General features: G+C 36.6%; 3 protein-coding genes across 6 annotated transcripts in view; 2 read left to right on the top strand and 1 right to left on the bottom strand.

The window, feature by feature from the left end:
- The first annotated feature begins 56 nt into the window (after positions 1-56).
- Positions 57-2,528, top strand: nudt15 (nudix (nucleoside diphosphate linked moiety X)-type motif 15). Of its 3 annotated transcripts, none has more exons than XM_016266891.1 (4): positions 57-127; positions 772-948; positions 1,094-1,290; positions 2,144-2,528. In XM_016266891.1, exons 2-4 carry the CDS (start codon positions 782-784, stop codon positions 2,245-2,247), a joined length of 468 nt encoding a protein of 155 aa, XP_016122377.1. In that variant the 5' UTR covers positions 57-127; positions 772-781; the 3' UTR covers positions 2,248-2,528. The 3 variants fall into 3 exon arrangements, with proteins under 3 accessions (XP_016122377.1, XP_016122376.1, XP_016122378.1); XM_016266890.1 differs by having other exon boundaries at positions 68-138; positions 767-948; XM_016266892.1 differs by having other exon boundaries at positions 76-138.
- A 7,528-nt stretch (positions 2,529-10,056) lies between these two features.
- On the top strand, positions 10,057-15,990 carry itm2ba (integral membrane protein 2Ba). Of its 2 annotated transcripts, none has more exons than XM_016266889.1 (4): positions 10,057-10,321; positions 10,444-10,554; positions 10,729-10,879; positions 14,967-15,990. In XM_016266889.1, exons 1-4 carry the CDS (start codon positions 10,073-10,075, stop codon positions 15,053-15,055), a joined length of 600 nt encoding a protein of 199 aa, XP_016122375.1. In that variant the 5' UTR covers positions 10,057-10,072; the 3' UTR covers positions 15,056-15,990. The 2 variants fall into 2 exon arrangements, with proteins under 2 accessions (XP_016122375.1, XP_016122374.1); XM_016266888.1 differs by lacking the exons at positions 10,057-10,321; positions 10,444-10,554; positions 10,729-10,879 and adding exons at positions 12,868-13,190; positions 13,313-13,423; positions 13,598-13,748.
- An 829-nt stretch (positions 15,991-16,819) lies between these two features.
- Positions 16,820-24,991, bottom strand: part of abi2b (abl-interactor 2b) — a 20,374-nt gene continuing 12,202 nt past the window's right edge. The window contains exons 8-11 of the mRNA XM_016266984.1: positions 23,420-23,608; positions 22,509-22,595; positions 20,261-20,452; positions 16,820-18,684 (exon numbers count right to left, since the gene is read on the bottom strand). Coding sequence (XP_016122470.1) covers positions 18,509-18,684; positions 20,261-20,452; positions 22,509-22,595; positions 23,420-23,608 — 644 coding nt within the window. The 3' untranslated portion in view covers positions 16,820-18,508. The remainder of the gene's footprint in view (positions 18,685-20,260; positions 20,453-22,508; positions 22,596-23,419; positions 23,609-24,991) is intronic.

Below are 24,991 nucleotides of genomic sequence, written 5' to 3'. Positions count from 1 at the left end.
GTGACAAAGATTTGCTTTCTTTTGGGATTTAAGATGATTTAATTTGTAAAATGTCTACATCTCATAGTGCACAAGCTTCAACCAGATCGTGAAAGGTGTGCTTTCTGTTAGGAGACTCATCTACCAAGTAAGATATAGGTAAGTTTAGACCATGGTGTGATTTCCAGTAAAGTGTTGCTTAATTATGCTTATGCGGATCCCCAGCATTGCACGTCCTTCCCTCTCACTAGTAGTCTTTTCAGTCTGCTCAGCAAAAAGATTCCTTCAGTGACTCTTTTCATACTTACGCCAGTAGATGGCAGCAAGTGAGTGTACTTTTGTGCGTTGTGACAAGTTATTGAATCATGTACCTGTCATTCAAAAATGGTGTTTAAGCCACAAATCACAATTAAGCAGATCTATTCATATTTTCTCCACCTTGTCAAGTTCTAGGTATGACTTTTGACATGCTATAACAAAAAAAGGCATTCGTTTCTACAGTGTAGCCTACATCAATTGAATTGTGCATATAGACATCAGTCTTTTTTTTTACACAATAATGATTCCTCCACATTTTCTCACAATATCTCAATGTCTTTATGTAAAACAATGAAAAAAATGCACAATTTTACTCTGTAAAATACAAAAAGGAGTGATTTTATTATTCCTATTTTTTTATTGAAAGGTTAGAACTTCAAGTTAGATGGTACTCCAAATACTTTAGGTCATAGGGATTCAGCGGACATACAATTTGGACTACTGCTATATAACTGTTTGTCTGTTTTAGCACAGTTTAAATACAATGTCTAAGGCAGTTCAAAATGGAAAACCCATCCTCAAATGTCCTGGAGTGGGACTTGGGGTTCTTGTGACAGACTCCTCCAGTCCAGGATGTGTCCTGTTAGGAAAAAGAAAAACCAGAGTTGGGAAAGGCACCTACCAGTTACCAGGAGGTCACATTGAATTCGGGTGAGTTTACTGTCACAAAAATGCATCAATGTGGTCTTTTACTAATGTATCAAATTCTCTCTAATTCCTGCTTATTCGTTAACTTTTCTTATGCCCCAGTGCATTAATACACATGTGTTGCATGTAAATTAATCTCAATTATCAGAGAAACTTGGGAGGAATGTGCCCAGAGAGAGGTGATGGAGGAAGCTGGTGTCCGACTAAAGAACCTTCGCTTTGGATCAGTCGTCAACTCCATCAGATTGGAGGAAAACTACCATTATGTCACAATCTTCATGCAGGGAGAACTGGACAGGTCTTTCTCAGCTGAACCAGTTCATTTGGAGCCAGAGAAGAATGAAGGTAAACCATTTCTTTGAATGTGTTGTTGCCTGTGTAGTCTCAGACCCAGATGGCCCACCCACAGATCATTCATGATAGTGATAAAAATCTGTCATGTGAGACTATTGCCTGTCTCACGCCAACTTGGCAGTCACCGTTACAACAGGTTTTAGCAGTTTTGCGCAAATATTAAAATGTTTTTTGAATACAGTGTAAGATAATGATGACATGGCTTTTTATAAAGCACTAAAAGCTTAAATCCCATGTTTTTTTATTTTAAAAGTAATAGATATGTTAGACAAACTATTAATTAAGATGACATTAACATAGAAATAAAAGTAGATCTACACACAAGTGATCTCTGTCCCAATTTCAAAGTCTTGACCTTCTTAATTATATCCATCAGTTATAATCATACAATTTGACATAATCAGTTGAAGTGATATTCAGTTATTTGTAAGAATCGGTCACTTTATATTTTGTTTAGGCACACTTTTAATATCTAAATAGGTGCTTTTTGGTCAGAATAAACACCAGTGTGAGCCAGACTATATGTCGATAGTCAAAACAAAGTATGGCAGCAAAAGTATCTGTAGATTTATTTTATATTTACATAGTCATGCACTGTATAAAACCAAATCATGTGCTTTGGATTTCTATGTCGTATGTTTGATTTCTATGAGTAAGTAGTGACCAAGTATAAATTAGTTTATTTAGTATTAGACATCAATTTATTATATGAGTGTAGCTAATACTGAAAAATTTGTGATTCGTTTTTAGTTATTTGACTGTATCTGCCCATATGCCAAGCAGCAGCAGTATTGCTGCAGTATTTCACTGCAAGCTTCAGATTCATTAGTTATTTCTTTCTCAGGTTGGAAATGGAGGCGGTGGGAGGATTTCCCCCCTGAAGAGCAGCTATTCTTGCCATTAGCCAACCTGAGACAGCAGGACTTCCAGCCATTCAGAAAGAGTTAAAGGAATTTTCTGTAATTAAGAAATCACCTTATCACTCCCTGACTTAACCTTATTCAGGTTCAGGTGAACTGAACTCGCCTTAGGCCTTTTCTCACTCATTTTGAAGAGAGCGTTGACCTATTGAAAGGACACACGCCCTGACCTTAAGTTGTGAGATTGACATACTGTACTTTCAGATTGACTGTTATGGATAATTAATTACTGAATGTTATTCCAGCTTCTCAAAAGCCTAATGATTTTATTGAACACACATGTGTATTAAATTATATCTAAGGCTATTAAGCTATTAGGTCTTATCAGTCATATTTTTTTTGTACATGCCAGTATATTAAGTATACAGCATGTTATGTGTGATATTTTGTTAAAATATTTAGGTAACAGTTTACAATAAGGTCTGTAATTAACATTACTGAATGCATTAGGTATCCCAAAAGCAATACTTTTACAGCATTTAATTTCGCCCAATGTTAATTTCTACATATATACATTTTCACATTTCAAGTAATAAACTAACATGAACCTGTATTAATAATGAATTGTACAGTATTTTATTGTAAAGTGTTACCGATATTTCATCATAACTTCCTCATGCAAATTTACTCTATCTGTTCCCACCAGACAAAACCCTTTGCATTTGTAATACTACTGCAAGGATTTCATAACATATTATTTTTCCACATAAACCTTACCTGCACTCAAATAAACATTACATGGTAGTTTTCAACCTGGTAGCTTGGACAGTTGGGCGTTAGAAACCACGCCCCCTATCAGTGAACTGATTATATTATATTATATTATATTATATTATATTATATTATATTATATTATATTATATTATATTATACTATACTATACTATACGTTGTGTGTTCATGTAATTTATTTATTACATTGAAATATAACTTTATTAAAATAAAACAAACGATGTTATGTATATTTGGTGGAAACAGCGCCCCCTCCCCGTTCATTGATGAACATGCAGTCTGAATCCGGTCGCTCGAGCTAAATGCGCCACAGCAAGTTGTGAAGCAGCACGGTGTACAGAGAGGTCGTCGGATTCGCCAAGCTTTCGCTGTAGTTCGGTGGGGGGAAAAATACCTTGACAAAACAAATTTCAGTTACACAACATGGTGAAACTCGCTTTCAACTCCGCTCTCGGACAGAAGGATTTAAAAAAGGAGGAGAAGGATGAAGCGTTGATCCCTCAGGATGTGGTGAGTTTCGTTAGCACAAACGCTAACCGGCTATTGAAATTCAACACAGCGTTAATAACAACATTGCTTTTAGCCATTACATTTTTTTATAACGTGTTTATTTGTTGTAACTGTGGTCGGTCAGAGTGTTTAAATAAACATATGACAACATTAAATGAATACATAAATGATGGATTTTTACAAAAATAAACAAAGTAAATAAAAACATAGTTGATGTTTGACTGGAATATAGACGTTATTTACATCAGTATGACTGAAACACGTTTGTTTGGGCTTTGTGAGGATTATAACCTTATTTTTTATCTGGTAGTTTTGTTTTTGTGTGTGTAGAGGGGAAGCCATCTCCTGCCTTGTTTCTGAGTGTATGTATGTGTGTGAGTGAGTGTCAGACAGCTTTGAGTTTACAGGAAAATGGCCGACAGTCCAACACAGACACCAGGATATATACACAAAAATCCTATTGCATTGCACTTTTGAGATGTTTTCCATCAAGATTCCTAATGCATGCACGTGCAATGTTCAGATAAGTAAAAAATATTGCATTAAAAGGAATGCACGTTCAAAGGTGTGTGTATGTGTAATCATGCATTGCATTTTTTAATGCTTGTTCTAGTAGCCTGATGCATGTCTGTGCAGTCATTGCAATATTTAAAATTAAACCGTTCATTTCATATGAGATTTGCATTTAAAGTAATGTGGCTGTATAAATTTGTCCCTTGCACTTCCTGAATAGGTTGCAGTCGTAAACATAGTAAAATCAGGAAGAGGAAATACATGTTTAGCCAGCTTATCGTGGGAGGCTTTCATTAGTGTGAGACCAGCTCCCACTCAGATGCATGCACCGTCTGGCTGCTTCTGTTCCTCAGATACGATCATCAGCTGCCACTGAGGATGAGTCAGCGCCTAGTGTGCGAATTGGGTTGATAATCAAGAAGAAGAGGTTGTGAATCATTCATAAGACACTGTTGTGTGCTGAAACACTGCCACTGCGATCAGACCAATGGTGCAGCCTGATCTCACTGGCACTATTTCAACAAGGAGCGTTTCTGCAGGCATATGTCTTATGAAAGAAGAAGAAATTGATTCAGAAGGTTTCATGCATGGAGCAGTGCTTCTTACCTTTAGACATTTCTGGCAATCAGAGACTCTAATACTTATCTAAATTGGTTAAAAGGTGTCAATTCATCATGAGATGAGCTGTAAAGATCGTGCTGTGTGGTCTGAAATCCTCTGTCACACAGGTGATCAAAGCCTCACTGAACTACCAAAACCAGCCACCTTTGTTCCTTGGAAAAACTCCTGAAGGCTCTGGTTATTTAAACAAAGACGGCCTCTGTTAGCCAAGCCATAATCTGCAGTGTGTGTGTGTGTGTGTGTGTGTGTGTGCGCGAGGGCAAGGCTGTGTGTATTTGAAACGGGTGTGTTTGTGTGTAAACGTGAGAGTGAGTCTTTGAAGCTTTTTGTCTTAGGCTTGTTTTTTTACAAACTCCACAACAGGAAGTGCATTCATGCAATTATAACGTCGCATGACCATAAGATATTGATGCGTGTGTGCTGCATAGATTAAAAGAAATGAAGTCTAAAATGATAAAAAAAAATGTAGACAGATTAAGCCGAACATTGCATTAGGGTGATTTTGAATGCATTCCATGTTGTGCAGATGCTGTGCCTTCACAGATAATTAAAACATGGATTTGTGTCCTAGATTATAGCTTCAAAAGTCTAGTATAACTTTAAAGTCTACTAGTAATAATTCAGTAGAAGAGCATTTGAATATGCAGCTTCAAATATTTGCTTAATCAGGATTTATAATCAATGTGTACGTTTATTTTTGTATGTCATTTTTAAATTTTTTGATGGGTGCAGATATTTGTAACTAACTGTTTATTTTGATAATTGAGCGATCTGTATTTTTATTGAAAAAAAATAAATGTATAAACAGTTACTTTCATATTACACTTTAAGGTGTCATTACAGTGTACTTAGTACTATTAATAATTAGAGCTGACCGATATGGGTTTTTTTGGGGCCGATACCAATATTAGGGATTAAAAAAGGCCGATATTGATATATCGGCCGATATTCTTTGTGTATATTATAGTAAAGTACCAGTCAAAAATTTGGACACTTTCCCATTCGTGTGTCCAAACATTTGACTGGTACTATTTTTAGAATTCAGTATATACATAAACAGATTTTTTGCAATGATCACTCAAATTGTGGTGATCAAACACTTATAATGACGTGACAGAGATACTTAATGGAGGCAGGGCATTTAACAATTTAACAATAAACTTTATCCAAAATGAGTCTGTCATCAGTGCACTGAACAGTAAAGTTGAAGTTTATTTAGATCTCATTCGAAAGCGGGCCTCTAGACGTACACTCAATTTGCGTTCGAGAGGGTTCCTCCAGCAGAAGGGATCCCCCAAATTTGGTGCGGATTCGCCGCGCCGTTACAGAGATATGGCCATTCAAAGTTTCAGTGGTTTTCTGTAGATTTAAGCTTTAAAGCGTTTCATCCAGGTCGCCAGTAGCAAACAATGGATTGCACTCTGCTGGACATACTAAGTAATTACTCCATTTCAAGCATTTTATCTGCGTTATATGTTCTGTAAAAAAAAAAAAACATATCGTGGACATATTCGCCGATACCGATATCATAAGACAGGCTCATATCGGCCGATAATATCGGCAAAATGATATATCGGTTGGGCTCTATTAATTATAGTTTTAACATCTTTATATTACTTACAATAAGGTTAATTTTGTAATTATAGTAAATACATGTATCATGTATAACAAGGACATTACAAAATAAATTGTTCCATAAAATCATATATATATTATATAAATCTTATGCCATACATTATTACATGTTCTATATATTTTTTGTCTAACAACAAATACTGTAAGCAACAGAATATTTTTGTATTTTAATAATAAAAAAAACTAGCCATTTTATTTGATTGAAGAAATAATCATAATAATACATTATAAAAATAACTTAGTTTGAGATAAATTTTTAATTTCCCTGTTTAACTTTCTTTTTGATGTGACCACTTGCTTTATGAAGAATTTGACGCTGATGGTGGTTCAGCGTACACAGACCTTGACTAATCGATATTAAAATCTGTTGGTTGACTGTTTTCATTATTGATCATTTTTGCAGCCCTAAATATTTTCAAACAGAAACACTTTTTTGAAATATGTCTGTGCAAGATCATAAGGTTGGTGTTTACTGAACTAAAGGAGAGGTAATGATGACTAGACTCCTTTAAATTGCAGCATTGTCATGGGACATTTACTACAGACTGCATCTCTTAGACACACCTGTAAACAAACCTTCATGTATACAATATAGATGTTTCTAGCTGAAATGAACTTGTTTTTGTTGCTCATAATTTCCCTGGAGTCTGCAACATGATGACTGTTGTAAACACAGAAAAGCTTAGCTACTTCATCTTCTTTTGCTCTCATTATGTTGTATATGAAAAATATTCCAGAAATACTGTGTTGTGTATTTACGTTTTTCTGGTAAATACGTTTTCTGGTAAATATTCCTTTAAAAGTAATGTTTTAATAATTTTATTAGTAGTATTTAGTACTATCATTACATTAGGTACTATTTCTCTCACAGTTTCTTCAAGTTAAACCAAACTTTTATTTTGACGGGTTTCTGTGAAGACCTTTAGGTTTCTGTTTGTATATGATATGACAATAGTTTACTCATAAAAAATGGTAAAATGCTCATTAAGTGACTTTCAGAGCACTTCTAGAGATTATGTTCATGGGTTGATGTACTCATATTGAGGCAGCAGAGGCTGAAAACACGGCAAGCGTCAGGTGCGCTTCTGTAGTAAACAAAACTGTGTGTCTGTGCCATTCATTCACACAGAGACACGCAGAACACAGGCTTCATATTTAAATGGTATTTTTGTGGTTTAATGTTCACAGACACTAGTCCAAACCGTGTTTTGATTTAAGTGTACTGACCTACTTTTGATATATCCATCCAAAATTTGGCAAATTCTGTGACATTCCACATTATACAGTACATCCCGTTTTAATTGAACTAGCTGATTTACTTACTTAACTTACTATTTAATTAAATATTTTAATTTAAGTTTAATGATTTTAAAAAAAATCTTTGGTTACAAAATCGGTGCAAACTTCAAAACCTCTCTAATGTCTTAAATTCCATTTCCTAAAGCATAATGAAGCATCTAACACAGGGGTGCCCACACTTTTTTTTGTGTGGGGATCTACTTTTCAAATGAGAAACTCACTGAGATCTACCAAGTGAAAAATAAATAAAATACATATAAAATAAATATATAAAAAGCTTGTTGGGATGTATCTTTATATTGCATTAATTTAATTTCATTTTAAAATAAAAAATAATAAGGTTAATTTCTTAGTAGGCCTACCCTTAGTAGCCTTTGTATTCTAGTGTTATTTCTTTTCATTTCCATGTCATTATTTTTTTTAACAAAACAAATTCAAGATAGATTTAAACGTTCTGCGTTCTTTTTTGCAAACATACTTTGCAAAAATGTCACTGCAGATATTCTATACAACTTAAAACTATGTAAAGCTCAATTATACAATCATTTTAACAAATAAGCACAAGTAAACCTGCCATACCAAACAAGACCACAGGGAGACGCCAAAGGACTGCAAAAAACTACTATGGATCCATTCAGGATCACTAAACACCAAAAAATACAAGTGAAAAATAAAAACATTCTGAATGTGTGGACCCTCAGCGATCTGAAGGCATCATTCTGTGTTTGGAGTGTCTGATGCCCATATGTAGGCTACACAAACACCTCTGATCCTCACAAACTTCTCCAAAACGAGCATCTGTTATAAAACACTCACAATATACAACTACGTGAATATACTGAATTGTGTTCAAGCAGAAATGTTATAGTGATCAGTGCACATCAATAATAACAGACACATGTATGACTCCTGTATCTGTCACTAATCGTCTTTACCTTGATTACAGTCGTCATCCATCAAAACTTTACTAACGTGACCCTGGCTTGATTTATCCAGCCTGCAGCTGTAGTTTGCATATCATATACATACAGCGGTTTTGAGCCGCCGTTCAGACGCTATTTCACACAGCGCGATGAGAAACAGCTAGAGCTGCTCCGAAACACGTCACCAGTGGCATAGCAAGTCAGCCCCGGGCCCATATGCAAAAAAAAATTTGTATGGGTCCCCCCAAACATTATTGGCTCCAACTCGGTTAACTTATTGTTGATTTTTCTGAAGTGATTAACGTTACGTGTATTCACAAGCTGTTTTATTTACGGTATAAATGCTTGGAAATAACATTTAACGTTTTCAAGTCCAATCGTCATTTGTAGCACGCAAGCCACCCAATAATTGCAATAAGCTTTGTTACTTATATTAAAACACAAAGTGTCAGCCTTCTGTCAACTTGTTGTTTTGTTTTGATCTCTCCCCTGCGCTTCCGCGTGCGTCACTTCTGAGCGGGCGCATGCGCGAAGCTGACCTCATACGTCATCCGCCCGGTGCTGCTTTCAGTGTACAACTGTGAGTGCAAGCTACATTAAAGTGATTATTACGTTTTGAATATGGATATTTTTCTTACAAAAACGCATCTATTCACTACAGAAGGCGTTTGTTCACCCCCCGAAGCCGTGTGAGACACTTTTTTAAATTTTTTTTTTATGGGTGGGTGCATTTAATTAAGTGCTTTTGGACTGATGCATGCAACACCTGCTGAGTGCCATGAAACAGCTTGAAAGATCAAAGACCATTTTTAATATAACTCCGACTGGATTCGTCTGAAAGAAGAAAGTCATATACACCTAGGATGACTTGAGGGTGAGTAATTTATGGGCCAATTTTCATTTTTGGGTGAACTAACCCTTTTAAATTTTGTAATTAAAATTGTGAATTGCATTAAGTGTTTTATATCTATAGATTTTATTTTAGACAAGTCATGTTGATTTGAGAAGGCTAAATTGTTCAAACTTATATGTACAACTCGGTCCGCCGCTTGGTTGTTACTTAAAAAAATAAAAATAAATAAATAAATAAAATTTTGGCTTTATCAAACATAAAATGTTCCAAACATATTTCTAATTTAATAAAGAGACGTAAAGAAATATATCCACTTTGCCATTAAAAACCAAAACTGGACTAGCCTATTTGCTGCAACAGCAGCTGTGTAAAAGAGAGCGAGAGAGAAAAGACACGGGCTCGGGTCAGACTCAGGCAGAGAATATATTGATAAGCTGTCGGAAGGGCCGGGCCCATGCAGGGCTCTATTCATTCCCTCGTTTCAATTAATGGTTCCCCCTCGGCTCGGGGGGCCCACAATACGTCCGGGCCCATATGCACCTGCATACCCTGCATACAAGACGCTACGCCCCTGCACAATTATTTAACATATTAATCATAAAATAGCCTAAGTGAATTTATTATATTTTAGTTTTAAGTTATCTCGCGCCCCCGGTTAAGAAAGCATTGTCTATTTAAATTATGTGTGATCTACCAGCATTGCCTTTGCGATCGACCTATTGGGCACCCCTGATCTAACAGAATGATGTGTCTAGTTGATCATGGTGAATGAATGTGTCTATTCATAATGATGCTCTTCAGGAGGAGAGGATGTATTTCTGCGGGGTGAACTACCGTGAGGAAAATTACAAGATGCAGGACAGCCCAGAGGAAACCGACATGGATATGCCAGCCGCATCCAAGAGGATTGAGGAGAGAGTGAGGGTTCTGGAGGACGAGGGGGTGGAGCTCATTAACATCCCAGTGCCCAAGTTCAGCGACAGCGACCCTGCTGACATCGTTCATGACTTCAACAGGGTGAGAGCCAAAGTTTATCTCCCTCACAGAGCCATACATTCACACACAATTTCATCAGATTCCCAAAAATAAATGACATGTACCAAAATAGTAACATGTTGGTTTTCCTTCTCTGCTTTTAGAGACTGACAGCCTATCTGGATCTGCGTCTGAACAAATGCTACGTCATTCCTCTCAACACTTCTGTCGTGATGCCGCCCAAAGACTTCCTGGAGCTTCTTGTCAACATCAAGGTAATCTTCAAAATAGCCATTCTTTAGTCTGTCTCAAAACCTCCTGAATTGCCTACTGAGACACTTGACTAATGCCCAGAAATGAAGTCCAGGTTGTCACCTGGCAAGGCTTTGCAACACAGTTCTAGTCTGGTGTTCGAGCATGTGACTGTGAACCTTTGGTTGTGTTCGCAGGCTGGAACATACCTGCCTCAGTCCTACCTGGTGCGTGAACAGATGATAGTGACCGGGAAGTTGGAGCATGTGGATCAGCTGGGTTACTTCATCTACGGCCTCTGCAGAGGGAGAGACACCTACAAACTGGAGCACAGAGAGGCCGTTTTTGGTAAACACATGCATCCATCTGTACTTTTGGCGAGTGTCCCATTGTTCTTCGGTTACTTACACACTAACCTCTACAGACAGTATTTGCCAGTTAAAGGAACACTCCACTATGTTTGAAAATAGTTTTAATGGAATTTAAGACATTAGTGAGGTTTTGAAGTTTGCACCGATTTTGTAACCAAAGATTTAAAACAAAAATCATTCAAATTAAATTAAAATAGCTCATTTTCCAACTCCCCTAGAGTTAAACAGTTGAGTGTTACCGTTTTGAATCCATTCAGCCGATCTCCGGGTCTGGCGGTAGCACTTTTAGCTGTAGCTTAGCATAGATCATTGCATAACGGTCTAATCAGATTCAATGATCTATGCTAAGCTACAGCTAAAAGTGCTACCGCCAGACCCGGAGATCGGCTTTTTGTCCCATTTATGAGTCTTTACTAGGGTGTTTTATTTATATTATGTTTTATAATGTTACAAAAGTTCAGTTTTTTTTTTAAATATATATTTAATGGCTTTGGTTTGAACAGCAAAACAAAAAGACATTTGAAACCCTCAAAACCACTGAAACAAAATTGAATGGAATAAAATGGTAAAATAAATGTGCATTTTCATACATCAGTTCATAGATTTCCAATTTATTATTTTCTATTCAAACTTCCTATAACTCCAAAGAATCCTGAAATAAAAAGTATCACAAGTTCAACAAATATATTAAGCATCATGACCATTTTCAATATCGATAATTAGATGCATTTTTCAAAATGTTTAAGGTTTAGTAATTTTTTTTTTCATTTTCTATTCCTTTTTTCAAATATCTATATAGTTTAGTACATCAAGGTAAACTAAATTAAAAGGAGAAATGAAATTAGTGATATATGGTTTCTGCATAAATATTAAGCAGCACAACTGTTTACTTAGCAGAAATGTTTCTTTAGTAGCAAATCAGCATATTAGAATGATTTCTGAAAATGTAAAAAATTTAAGCTTGGTCATCACCGGAATAAATTACACTTTTAAATTGAAAACATTTTAAATTGTAAAATTTGAGAGTATTTCTTTTTTACTATATATATATATATATATATATATATATATTTGAGTAGAAGGCGTTTGTTCACCCCCCGAAGCCGTGTGAGACACTTTTTTAAATTTTTTTTTTATGGGTGGGTGCATTTAATTAAGTGCTTTTGGACTGATGCATGCAACACCTGCTGAGTGCCATGAAACAGCTTGAAAGATCAAAGACCATTTTTAATATAACTCCGACTGGATTCGTCTGAAAGAAGAAAGTCATATACACCTAGGATGACTTGAGGGTGAGTAATTTATGGGCCAATTTTCATTTTTGGGTGAACTAACCCTTTTAAATTTTGTAATTAAAATTGTGAATTGCATTAAGTGTTTTATATCTATAGATTTTATTTTAGACAAGTCATGTTGATTTGAGAAGGCTAAATTGTTCAAACTTATATGTACAACTCGGTCCGCCGCTTGGTTGTTACTTAAAAAAATAAAAATAAATAAATAAATAAAATTTTGGCTTTATCAAACATAAAATGTTCCAAACATATTTCTAATTTAATAAAGAGACGTAAAGAAATATATCCACTTTGCCATTAAAAACCAAAACTGGACTAGCCTATTTGCTGCAACAGCAGCTGTGTAAAAGAGAGCGAGAGAGAAAAGACACGGGCTCGGGTCAGACTCAGGCAGAGAATATATTGATAAGCTGTCGGAAGGGCCGGGCCCATGCAGGGCTCTATTCATTCCCTCGTTTCAATTAATGGTTCCCCCTCGGCTCGGGGGGCCCACAATACGTCCGGGCCCATATGCACCTGCATACCCTGCATACAAGACGCTACGCCCCTGCACAATTATTTAACATATTAATCATAAAATAGCCTAAGTGAATTTATTATATTTTAGTTTTAAGTTATCTCGCGCCCCCGGTTAAGAAAGCATAGTCTATTTAAATTATGTGTGATCTACCAGCATTGCCTTTGCGATCGACCTATTGGGCACCCCTGATCTAACAGAATGATGTGTCTAGTTGATCATGGTGAATGAATGTGTCTATTCATAATGATGCTCTTCAGGAGGAGAGGATGTATTTCTGCGGGGTGAACTACCGTGAGGAAAATTACAAGATGCAGGACAGCCCAGAGGAAACCGACATGGATATGCCAGCCGCATCCAAGAGGATTGAGGAGAGAGTGAGGGTTCTGGAGGACGAGGGGGTGGAGCTCATTAACATCCCAGTGCCCAAGTTCAGCGACAGCGACCCTGCTGACATCGTTCATGACTTCAACAGGGTGAGAGCCAAAGTTTATCTCCCTCACAGAGCCATACATTCACACACAATTTCATCAGATTCCCAAAAATAAATGACATGTACCAAAATAGTAACATGTTGGTTTTCCTTCTCTGCTTTTAGAGACTGACAGCCTATCTGGATCTGCGTCTGAACAAATGCTACGTCATTCCTCTCAACACTTCTGTCGTGATGCCGCCCAAAGACTTCCTGGAGCTTCTTGTCAACATCAAGGTAATCTTCAAAATAGCCATTCTTTAGTCTGTCTCAAAACCTCCTGAATTGCCTACTGAGACACTTGACTAATGCCCAGAAATGAAGTCCAGGTTGTCACCTGGCAAGGCTTTGCAACACAGTTCTAGTCTGGTGTTCGAGCATGTGACTGTGAACCTTTGGTTGTGTTCGCAGGCTGGAACATACCTGCCTCAGTCCTACCTGGTGCGTGAACAGATGATAGTGACCGGGAAGTTGGAGCATGTGGATCAGCTGGGTTACTTCATCTACGGCCTCTGCAGAGGGAGAGACACCTACAAACTGGAGCACAGAGAGGCCGTTTTTGGTAAACACATGCATCCATCTGTACTTTTGGCGAGTGTCCCATTGTTCTTCGGTTACTTACACACTAACCTCTACAGACAGTATTTGCCAGTTAAAGGAACACTCCACTATGTTTGAAAATAGTTTTAATGGAATTTAAGACATTAGTGAGGTTTTGAAGTTTGCACCGATTTTGTAACCAAAGATTTAAAACAAAAATCATTCAAATTAAATTAAAATAGCTCATTTTCCAACTCCCCTAGAGTTAAACAGTTGAGTGTTACCGTTTTGAATCCATTCAGCCGATCTCCGGGTCTGGCGGTAGCACTTTTAGCTGTAGCTTAGCATAGATCATTGCATAACGGTCTAATCAGATTCAATGATCTATGCTAAGCTACAGCTAAAAGTGCTACCGCCAGACCCGGAGATCGGCTTTTTGTCCCATTTATGAGTCTTTACTAGGGTGTTTTATTTATATTATGTTTTATAATGTTACAAAAGTTCAGTTTTTTTTTTAAATATATATTTAATGGCTTTGGTTTGAACAGCAAAACAAAAAGACATTTGAAACCCTCAAAACCACTGAAACAAAATTGAATGGAATAAAATGGTAAAATAAATGTGCATTTTCATACATCAGTTCATAGATTTCCAATTTATTATTTTCTATTCAAACTTCCTATAACTCCAAAGAATCCTGAAATAAAAAGTATCACAAGTTCAACAAATATATTAAGCATCATGACCATTTTCAATATCGATAATTAGATGCATTTTTCAAAATGTTTAAGTTTTAGTAATTTTTTTTTTCATTTTCTATTCCTTTTTTAAAATATCTATATAGTTTAGTTTTTATTTCAGTTTTAGTACATCAAGGTAAACTAAATTAAAAGGAGAAATGAATGTCGTGATATATGGTTTCTGCATAAATATTAAGCAGCACAACTGTTTACTTAGCAGAAATGTTTCTTTAGTAGCAAATCAGCATATTAGAATGATTTCTGAAAATGTAAAAAATTTAAGCTTGGTCATCACCGGAATAAATTACACTTTTAAATTGAAAACATTTTAAATTGTAAAATTTGAGAGTATTGCTTTTTTACTATATATATATATATATATATATATATATTTGAGTATATAGATACATCAGAGTACATGTTGACATAATTGTCAGATATCGAGCTCTGACACACACGTGGGCCACATGCATTCACCAGCATTTTTCTCTTTTTCACAGGTATCCAGAAGCGAGAGGCTCTCAACTGCCACAAGATTCTCCACTTTGAGAACAAGTTTGTGGTGGAGACTCTTATCTGTGAGCCGTAGGGGGGTGGTGAAGACAGCTGGGTAACAAGATAAAACCACTTTTGACAAATTTCACTCTGACCCTTCCTCTCCTTCCATTAAACCTCTTCCTGTTTCCCCTGTTAGTGTGCGTGTGTGTGCGTGGGAGTGTGTGCTGCTCTCAGATTTGTTTCTCTGTATAGCAACAATCAATATTGCAGAGAGAGAATGAGACTGAACGCCAAGAGCAATATAATGCGTAGAAACGTGTGTAGGCAAACATTTGGACCAGTTTCTCTCTCTTAGTAAAAATGTTTCTGTGTCTGGGTTTCTGTTAAGCGGGGAGCTCAAAGTCTCCAAACAGGGTGTGTGGGATGTAATGTATGAAAATAACTAGTACCAAGTTGACCATGGGAGAGGGAAGGACTCGCAGAGGATAAATGTACAATGAAATCTATAAAAGATGCACTAAATGTTTAGTGTTCATTTAAAACTGTGAACTGTCACAGATACCAGATTATATACTGGAAATATATTTGACTAGAGATTTATGATATATGGCCAATTATTACATGTAAGAAATACACATAGAATTGATTTTTGTACTAGTTACACTTTAGTCTAGATTTTTATTTGAAACGACAGATTTTGCTCTGCTGTAAGTTAATACACTGCTAAAACATCCTATAGTAGAGAAGAAAAATCTAGGATCAAATCTAGAGGATGCAAAACATTTTTAAAATCGTAAAAAAAAACAAAAAAAATTCTAAAGAGTTAAATCAAATGTGTAACTATTATGTCATTTAGGGGCTGCCGAGGTATTGGGTGTAGACTGATGGATGAATTCTGTAAAGATTGTTTCAATTTACTAAAATGTCTACCAGTTCAACATGAGTTGGAATGATTTATACTTTGCACATAACCCAAAAGGTTTTAATGTTAAACATATTAATACTAATAAAAATTTGACCACTCCGTTTGCTTGTCTTTATTTCTGCTTTTTCTTCGGAAGAAAATCTTTCAGCTTTTTTTAGTACCACTGAGATACTGTTCTAATTTGTATGAATATTTTGAGTTACTGTATATTTTGTGTTTTCATATTAATTTTATTTTAAGTTGCGGCCAGTTCATTTCGAGGTCATTTGTGATTTTTTTGTAATTTTTTTTTTTAATGTCTATATAGTTTATTTTTTATTTCAGTTTTAGTTATTTTAGTACATGAAGGTAGACTAAATTAAAATGAGAAAATTAATATAATGGTTTCCGCATAAATATTAAGTAGCACAACGGGTCTTCAACATGAAAAATAAATTATTCTTGAGCAGCAAATCAGCATATTAAAATGATTTCTGAATAATCGTGTGACAAGACTGGAGCATTGCTGCGGAATAAATGACATTTTAAAAATATATTAAAATAGAAAACATGTCTTAAATAATTATAATGCCACAATATTACTGTTTTTACTGTATTTTTGAGTGCATAAATGCAGCCTTTGTGAGCATAACCGACTTCATTAAAAACATTTAAATATATGTATGTGCATATACACACAAGATGCTGTGCTAGCAAGTGATTGTTTTCCTACATAATTTTCTTCAACAAAAGTGCTTCAATATATTTAATATTCTGAAAATTAAACTGACTGATTTATAGAAATGTGAATAAGGTGCAGAAAATTAAGACCCCGGAATGGCATTGTGCTTTAGTAATAAAAAAAATGATCAATTGTTTTGATTTTTATTTGAAGTGCAATTATTTTAAAGATTTTTTTTTATATGACCGCTTCTAATTTCACTTAATATAAAACCTAAAACATTCTTAGATGTTAAGAGTAAAACGATTAAATTTCTCTTAGCAGTGCTCTGGATGACAGATAAATCCAACCAGAAATCAATTCCTCACACAACAGCGTCTAGTTCTTATCCGCTCCAGGAGAAAAACCTTATACGACCATTGACCTCGGCGGAAGCATGAACAAGTAGACCAGATATATCCAGTTTATTCTCCATCAGCAGGAAAATCACAGAAATGATCAACATGCAAGACTCGATTCACACAGCCTCGCCACAGACCGTTCATTGAAAATAAAGATTTGCACACAGACAAGCGAGTCGGTCACCAATGATCCAGAAACGGTGAAATCTATCGGTTTCACGCACTCACACACACTTACATATAGACATCAAAGTACTCGATAGAAAAGGTCTCTGTGCATTAGTACAGTTTGTTCCACATTATCTGCATGTGGGTACGAGGATGTTTAAAACTTGGGCTGGTTTCTGTTTTTTAGTGTCTCTTCATCCAAAAATCAGTTCTTCACATTTTATAAGGTCTCCCTAAGATCACGTGCATCTCTTGTGCTTTAAAAATCTCTAGCTCGCCGACTGAGGACTTTCTAACTGTGCCTTTGTTATTGCAGATAAATGGGGTTCTCTTGTCTCTACACCAGTCATACACCAACACAATAGTATTTCTATAATATAAATCAATATATAACATACATATAGAATAGTCTTGTATCTTTAAGTCCACAGTTGGTCAAAGGGATGAATCGGAGGTTAAAGATCACAATACACATGTTCTTCCTGAAGAACACCACATCCGGTGCCGAGATTCAAGAAACAACCTCTCACGTCGGAAAATATGACCATCTATGAACATGTCTTTATGGCACAAACTTCCTGAACAATGTAATAGTGTTTTTTGTACTTTTTATCATACATACAAAGAATACACATACTTGCAAGTATTTCGAGCAATAAAATCTTGTTGGAAAGAAATGAATGTAAAGGAATGGTGAAAAAGAAGTATTTTAAGGTTGTAGTCGGTCCCAAACGCCACTGAAATCCTTTGGTATATCCTCCTGCTAACCATATCAAACTGAACTGCACTCAAAATGTAACGGTTTAAAAGAAATCCAACTCCCAACGCAATGAAAAACGAAAGAAAAGAAGCCCACCTGAATCCATGCGTGTCTCTCTATTGCCTGGCACCACAATATGCATAAAATCCCTGTTCTGTCAATCTTGGCAAATGCTTTTTTTTTGTCAGTTGCTGGTCAGTGGACAGCACACGGTTAAGAGGTGATGTAAAAGGAACATGCACATCCAAGACGGCCGTCTTCCACGAGAAAGTACAACTGTCCTTCTGCTAGTCAGACCCATTCCTCCAGAGTAGAGACGGATAGGAGCGAAAGCAAAGCGATCACTATCAACACAAGTCAAGCAAACCAACACTTTTCTGATACATGTCTCTAAGAGGCTGAAATTAAGAGATGAATAAATGTTCCTAATGTATATATCTTACACATTCGAACAGTTTTTTCCCGTTAAAATCGTCGCCACCACAAGTTCTCAGTCTGTCTGCAACAAGCTTGTGCATGACGTAGTGTAGCTGAATTCATTTGTGTTTGTGTGTGTGTGTGTGTGTGTGTGTGCGCACAAAAGAATGGGGAAGATGATGGACAGAGGAGCAGTAGCGCCACCCGCTGGCTCAGTCAGCGTAATGCATGATGGACTCCACGTAGTTCCCGGGGAAGAGGCCCGTGGTGCCGCTCATCACGCCCTCGAACCAGCCGTCGTCGTTCTTCTTGATGACGTAAATGATCGCCCCCTCCTGGAAGGACAGCTCGTCTTCTTTGTCGCACATGTAGTCGTAAATAGCCACCACTGATAGGAACGGCATGATAAAAAGAAGAAAAAAAACAATGTCTGGTCAGACTGTGCTGCACTGTAAATACTGTATATAGCACAATATATCCCCATCATATTGGTTATAGGCCAATATTAGGGACTTTTTTTCATTTAGCTTCATAGTGAATATGTAATTATGCCACTGATAAATTTAGTATAATTCGAGCTTTTTACACTGCACTTAACCCCGGGTTATCGCCATTCTAAAAACTGCTTTAAAACCCTGGGTAAAGGACTGTTCACACAAGCGATTTAGAATCAGGGTTAGCACCACTTTGTGCCCAGGGTCATGAAATCTTACTCTGGAGCAGCGTTAGCATCGCTTATATATATCTATATATATATAGGAACATTTTTGTGTGTTCCGTTTTCATTTGAATTTAAAGTTTTAGTAATTTTGATGTGTGTTTTTGTTTTAGTAAGTTTTTGTTTTTATATGTCTATATAGTTTGTATTCATTTTTATTTCAGTTTTAGTTATTTTAGTACATCAAGTTAAACTAAATTAAGAAATGTTGCCTTGACAGCTAGCTGAAATATATTTTTTTATATTTAAGTTTGTTTCAAGTTTATTTCAAGCAATGTTTTTTTTTAATGGTTTTTAGTTTCAGTTGTAGTTTTAATCAACTATAACAACCCTAATGTATAAATCTAATTTTATAATTTAAAAACACTAATAATGTAATAACACTATGTATTTTTCATACTGTACATTATAATGCTGTGATGCCTAAATGTACTTTTAATATTTAAAACAACTTATTTTTGCCTGTGTTGTATTTTTATGTAGTTTATATATATATATATATATATAAATTATTTACTTATTCAATACAATATTCAAAGTGACTGATTTAAATTTTTAGTGTTTAGTTTATGTAGTTTTTATTATATGATTTAATTTAAATTTGTATTATATTTCTAAAATATTTATGTTATTATTGGCCACAATATAAAAAAAAATTATCAGCATTGGCCAGATTTTCAATACCCTACAAATTAAATAAAAATTTAAAACCATATACATTTTTTATGGAAGCCCATTTCCACTAAATAATAAGTGGAAGTGTCATAACTGTGACACAAAAAGCCAAAATTATGAGATACTACTATTGAGATACGACTTTTTGTCATAACTTCGACTTTTTTTATCTCGTAATTATAACAAAGTCAAAATCGTCAGATAAAAATTAAATATTGTAACAAATCATTATAGCAAACTTGTCATTAAGTTTTTATTTTACAATCTCACAAATTTCGAGCAAAAATGGGCGTCCATAGATTTTCAGTCAAATGTATTAACTGTAAAAAATCTGCATGATTATACATAGTTTTTGTCATTTGAGCTAAACAAACAACATTTATGATAACATTGCTATTATTAATCAATAATTATATACATTATTGAAATGCAATCATGAGCAGCAGTGTTGGAGATATGGATCTTTCTCCATTCAAATCAGTAGGAGCTACACTTTCCTAGATGCCCAAACAAGTGTTTTCTGTGCACTGGGAGAAACAGCCAGGAATAAATGCTAAAAACAGAAACGTACCTTTCTCCATATAATTTCGAGGGGCCCATGGTGGGTCTTCTTCAGCGTAGGGGTCACTGTACTCCACCACCGCTGACTCTTCCTCATCCTCACCCTCCTCATCCTCATAGTCCTCTGGAGGAGGCGGGGGCGGGGTTGCTTCCTCAAACTCCACCTCTTCCGCAGGAGGCGGCGGTGGAGGAGCGTCTGAGACTAAAGGGTTGAACAAACAATCTCAGATATAAGCCATTTCTGGGGGTCTTGGGGAACTTCTGTTTGCTGATGTGAGACAAATGACTCATGCTGGATGGGGAAGTTAAGGAGGAAAATGTGGAGTATTAAATTTAGAGAGGGTAGAATAACCACTGACCTCAAAACAGCAGTTAAGCAATTTTTTTTTAAAAGGGATCTTCACTAAGGCCATGTACACACTACAGATAAATATGGTCAAAGCTAGTGTTTTCGCCACCACATCTAATAAATTAGACTTTTAACTCTTTCAGTCTGAATTAAATGTTATGAGATGAAACAAACAAATGATTAATCTGACTCTTATGTGCCAGTTCTACAGAATTACTCAAAGTTATCAGTAACTGAACCTTAAGTAATTACTTTTAGTCATGTCTGATTTGAAATTATTCATATACAGAACGTAGGCTGTTAAACAGCAACAGCTAAACAAAACAATGGCTCGTCACATTTCCTGAAAAATTATCCAGCATGTAGGTGGCCTAACCAGATGCGACGTGACACCACACCTCACAAAAAAAGGTATCTTTTCCATATTAAAGGTGGGGTAAGCGATTTTTCAAAAACGCTTTAGAAAACTGATTCGGGCCCAGTAGCAAAACAAACTTGTAGCCAATCAGCAGTAAGGGGCGTGTCTACTCATGAAGTAGGACCCGTGTAAATATCGGATCAGTTTTCCAGCGCTGGAGAGAACTCAAGGAGTGGAAGGCCTGCGATCGGACGCCGAGGTTGCTTTGTTTCTTCTCGACAGGTGAGTAACACCGTGTCTGCACCGCAACAGCTAAAGTCTTTCTAGTACACTGGACGCGACAAAGCGACCGTTGAAAATCATTCGAAAATTGTCAATACGTCATGAACAGAATGCAGCAGCAGCTTTTTATCAGCCCACCTTTAATCAGAGTTGTCCTAACCAGCCGTGACAGGGGATTCTATTTTTGTAACGGTTTCTATTTCTGCAACGCTGCGGCTGGAAACAAGAACATATAAACTATATGTCCAATGACAATCACAGTTACTGATTATGTGCTTTGTAAAATCTTAAAAGGCTTTAATTAGATTTTTTACATAAATGCGTGTGGCTTAACCATAATGAAAGCAACAATGGATAATGGAGTTCAAATCTTGGGAAACAAGAATGTTCTAACTAACCTCTGTGTGAACAAGTAAGTGTATTCCAAGACAAAGTCACTGAGTATGTATAGTGAATAAAGTTAAAATGGATTTTTATTTTTATTAATTTGATCATGTTCTCATTTCATTGCGAGTACAAGCCTGCTCACATGTTCTTCTGATTGGCTGTGATTTGTGATTGATTTTGTTGCATCTTGTAACCATGTCGCATCTGGAGTGGATAAACAAATTACTTCTGGCTGGAATCTTATCTCACTGCATCTGGTTAGGACACACTGTTGGAAACTCCCTGCATGCCTTAACACTATGTTTTAGCAGGTTATTGATGGATCAAATCAGATGTGAAATAACATGCAACAAGTCTGTGAAATACGACGAGACATTTTAATATATAAACACAAACATGCATGTTTAAATAGCATGCAAAACTTGTTAAAAACATTCATTAATCTACCAGAGACACATTTGCATGGATGCCCGTTTCGGTCATGAAAATGAAAGGTAATGTGACTTTCACAATTCAGCGTTTTTTCTTGTAATTCCACATTTACATCTCACAATTATGACTTTTTTCACTCTGAATTATGAGTTTACATTTCACAATTTGTTTCAACCATGAAATTAATAAAAAAGGTAATTGCGACTTTTATATATCACCATTTGGAGTTTTCATACTTAGAATTGCAATAGAAAAAGTTTTGTAAATTGTGAAAAAAAATTCACAATTGCCTTTTTTATTTTTCCATCCCATGGCTGAATCAAGCTGTAAACTCAGAATTGTGGGGGGGAAAATGTCAGATATGTGAATTAAAAATCCTTTATCTTTTTATTCTGCAGCAGAAACGGGCTTCCATACATTCGAGATTATCTTCACAAACCAATAACTTACTGGTCTCCTGAACCCGAGCCACAAAGCCCATGAGCGGTAGCTGGGGGGTGATCTGGAGAATAGAGGGGGGTGGAGGGGCCATAGTGGCTACCGACCCCAACAACAGCGGCAATTCAGTTCAGAGAGGACAAAAAGAAAGGGAAATGAGGAAACAAAAATAAATTGAGTGTGGGTGAAACAAAAGGAATGAAAAGAGAGGAAGTTGACAAGAAAACAGAAGGAGATGGTAAGTTAAAAAAGAGAGAGAGCAATCAGATCAAGCCAGTAAGACTGAACCCACTAGTGTTGTCAAAAGTACCGACTTCGGTACCAGTCGGTACAGAAATTTAAAAATTTTTTTTAAATGTGCTTCAGTGCGAGTGCTCGGTGAAGAGCGTGAGACGATGATCATTGTAGCCAATCACAGTCATATCTGTTGAGCACCTGAACAAAATGGCCAATCAGCGGTGTTTAGGAATCCGCTCATCAGTGCTTAAATGCTAGCGGGAAATGTGGTAAGTTAAAAAAGAGAGAGAGCAATCAGATCAAGCCAGTAAGACTGAACCCACTAGTGTTGTCAAAAGTACCGACTTCGGTACCAGTCGGTACAGAAATTTAAAAAAAATTTTTTAAATGTGCTTCAGTGCGAGTGCTCGGTGAAGAGCGTGAGACGATGATCATTGTAGCCAATCACAGTCATATCTGTTGAGCACCTGAACAAAATGGCCAATCAGCGGTGTTTAGGAATCCGCTCATCAGTGCTTAAATGCTAGCGGGAAATTGTCATTTTTTAAATTTCAGTACCGACTGGTACCGAAGTCAGTACTTTTGACAGCACTAGACTGATTTAAATGACAAACAAGCTCCTTATCTAGTTGTTGTATTCATTTTCTACCATTATTTAGACATTTGAGCATGTCTAGCGTGTCTACCTTGGTTTTGGTTGTAGTGTGGCCCTCCATTGAGCTGGTTTTGGATGATGTTTGGATTTGAATTCTGAGGCATGTTGTTGGGCTGTCCAGTAACTGATGAAGGCCGGCGAAAGGGCAAGGAACCTCCCACTGAGGGCGTGGCGTGCCGTGTCATTGGCCGGTTCATACTGTAAAAGTGAGGACCGTTGCCTGGGAGACAAAGAGAAAATTAATTAATAAACTAATTCTGTCGGTTCTTCCTTGACTCACAGTACAGGATACACAATAGGCAGACCACAATACATTCAACGATATATGAAATGAACTGAAAACACAAGCTCTGACCAAACCCTAGTGAGCCACCTCACTCTCTGCTACCTTCCCAGGCAGCAACCTAACTAAAATTAAACCTCATAATTAACTGATGTGGATCACAGCACATAGACAGCAGGTCTGCAAAAGTAGCATTCATGATAAATAGACAAGAGAAAACTAATGCTCACAGTTAAAGGGATAGTTCACCCAAAAATGAAAAAATTCTGTCATTAATTACTCACCCTCAAGCTGTTCCAAACCTGTATAACCTTTGTTCATTTTCGGAACACAAATTAAGATATTTTTGATGAAATCCGAGAGCTTTCTGAACCTCCATAGACAGCAAAGCAACTGACATGTTCATGGCCCAGAAAGGTAGTAAGGACATTGTTAAAATAGTCCATGTGACATCAGTGGATCAACTGTAATTTTATGAAGCTACGAGAATACTTTTTGTGAACAAAAAAAACAATGATGTAGAACGATGTAGAATGTTGATTTCTCTTAGTTATCGTATGTATATTTGGGTTCAAATAAGTAAGGTTGGGCAAAAATTGCAAGCCATCCTCTCTGTCAAAATCATCAGACATGTTCACAAAGACTTTTATGTACAGTGTGCGTCTTCCTCCAAGGCGCAGTGCATCCGGGTTCTTCTCGTAGCTTCATAAAATTAAGGTTGAACCACTGACGTCACATGGACTATTTTAACAATGTCCTTATACTATCTTTCTGGGCCTTGAACGTGGTTGCTGTCCTAGAAGGCAACACAAACCCTGCCTTCAAAATGATGCTTTAAAATACTATCTAGGTAGGCAGCCCACTAGTTTTGGGACAGAGCTATAGAGAAAACCATGACCCTCAAACCAATCAGTCCATGTAAATATGTTGGCCCATAAAAATTCCTCACTTCAATTTGTTATGAAACATCTCATCATAAAAAGAAAGACCCCAAAGTAATCATTGAGAAGCACAAAAACAAAGTAGAGATGGACCAAATGATGTGATGGAGACAAACGCCACAGGGAATGTAATCCAACCAAGAACTGGAGCACGAATGCACAGCAAGCCAAGACAAACCAAGCCCATGCAGGTGAAGCCTGGGTGAGGTGGAGGAGGGATGAATCCTGGGTAATGTCGAGTCAATCACGTATGATCACCACAGGCTATCACTCAAAGATGGGAGAGTGTGGAGATGGACTTGAGGAGGGGGAGAGGGGACTCACCTTGAGCGGGGGTGCTAGTTGCAGCAGCAGGGTTGGTATTGGTGCTAACGGGGAG

This window comes from Sinocyclocheilus grahami, unplaced genomic scaffold (genome assembly GCF_001515645.1).
Source record: "Sinocyclocheilus grahami isolate Dianchi unplaced genomic scaffold, SAMN03320097.WGS_v1.1 scaffold34.1, whole genome shotgun sequence".
NCBI lineage: Eukaryota > Metazoa > Chordata > Actinopteri > Cypriniformes > Cyprinidae > Sinocyclocheilus > Sinocyclocheilus grahami.
The sequence above is the reverse complement of the archived record's forward strand: the minus strand, read 5'-3'. Positions and strand labels throughout refer to the sequence as shown.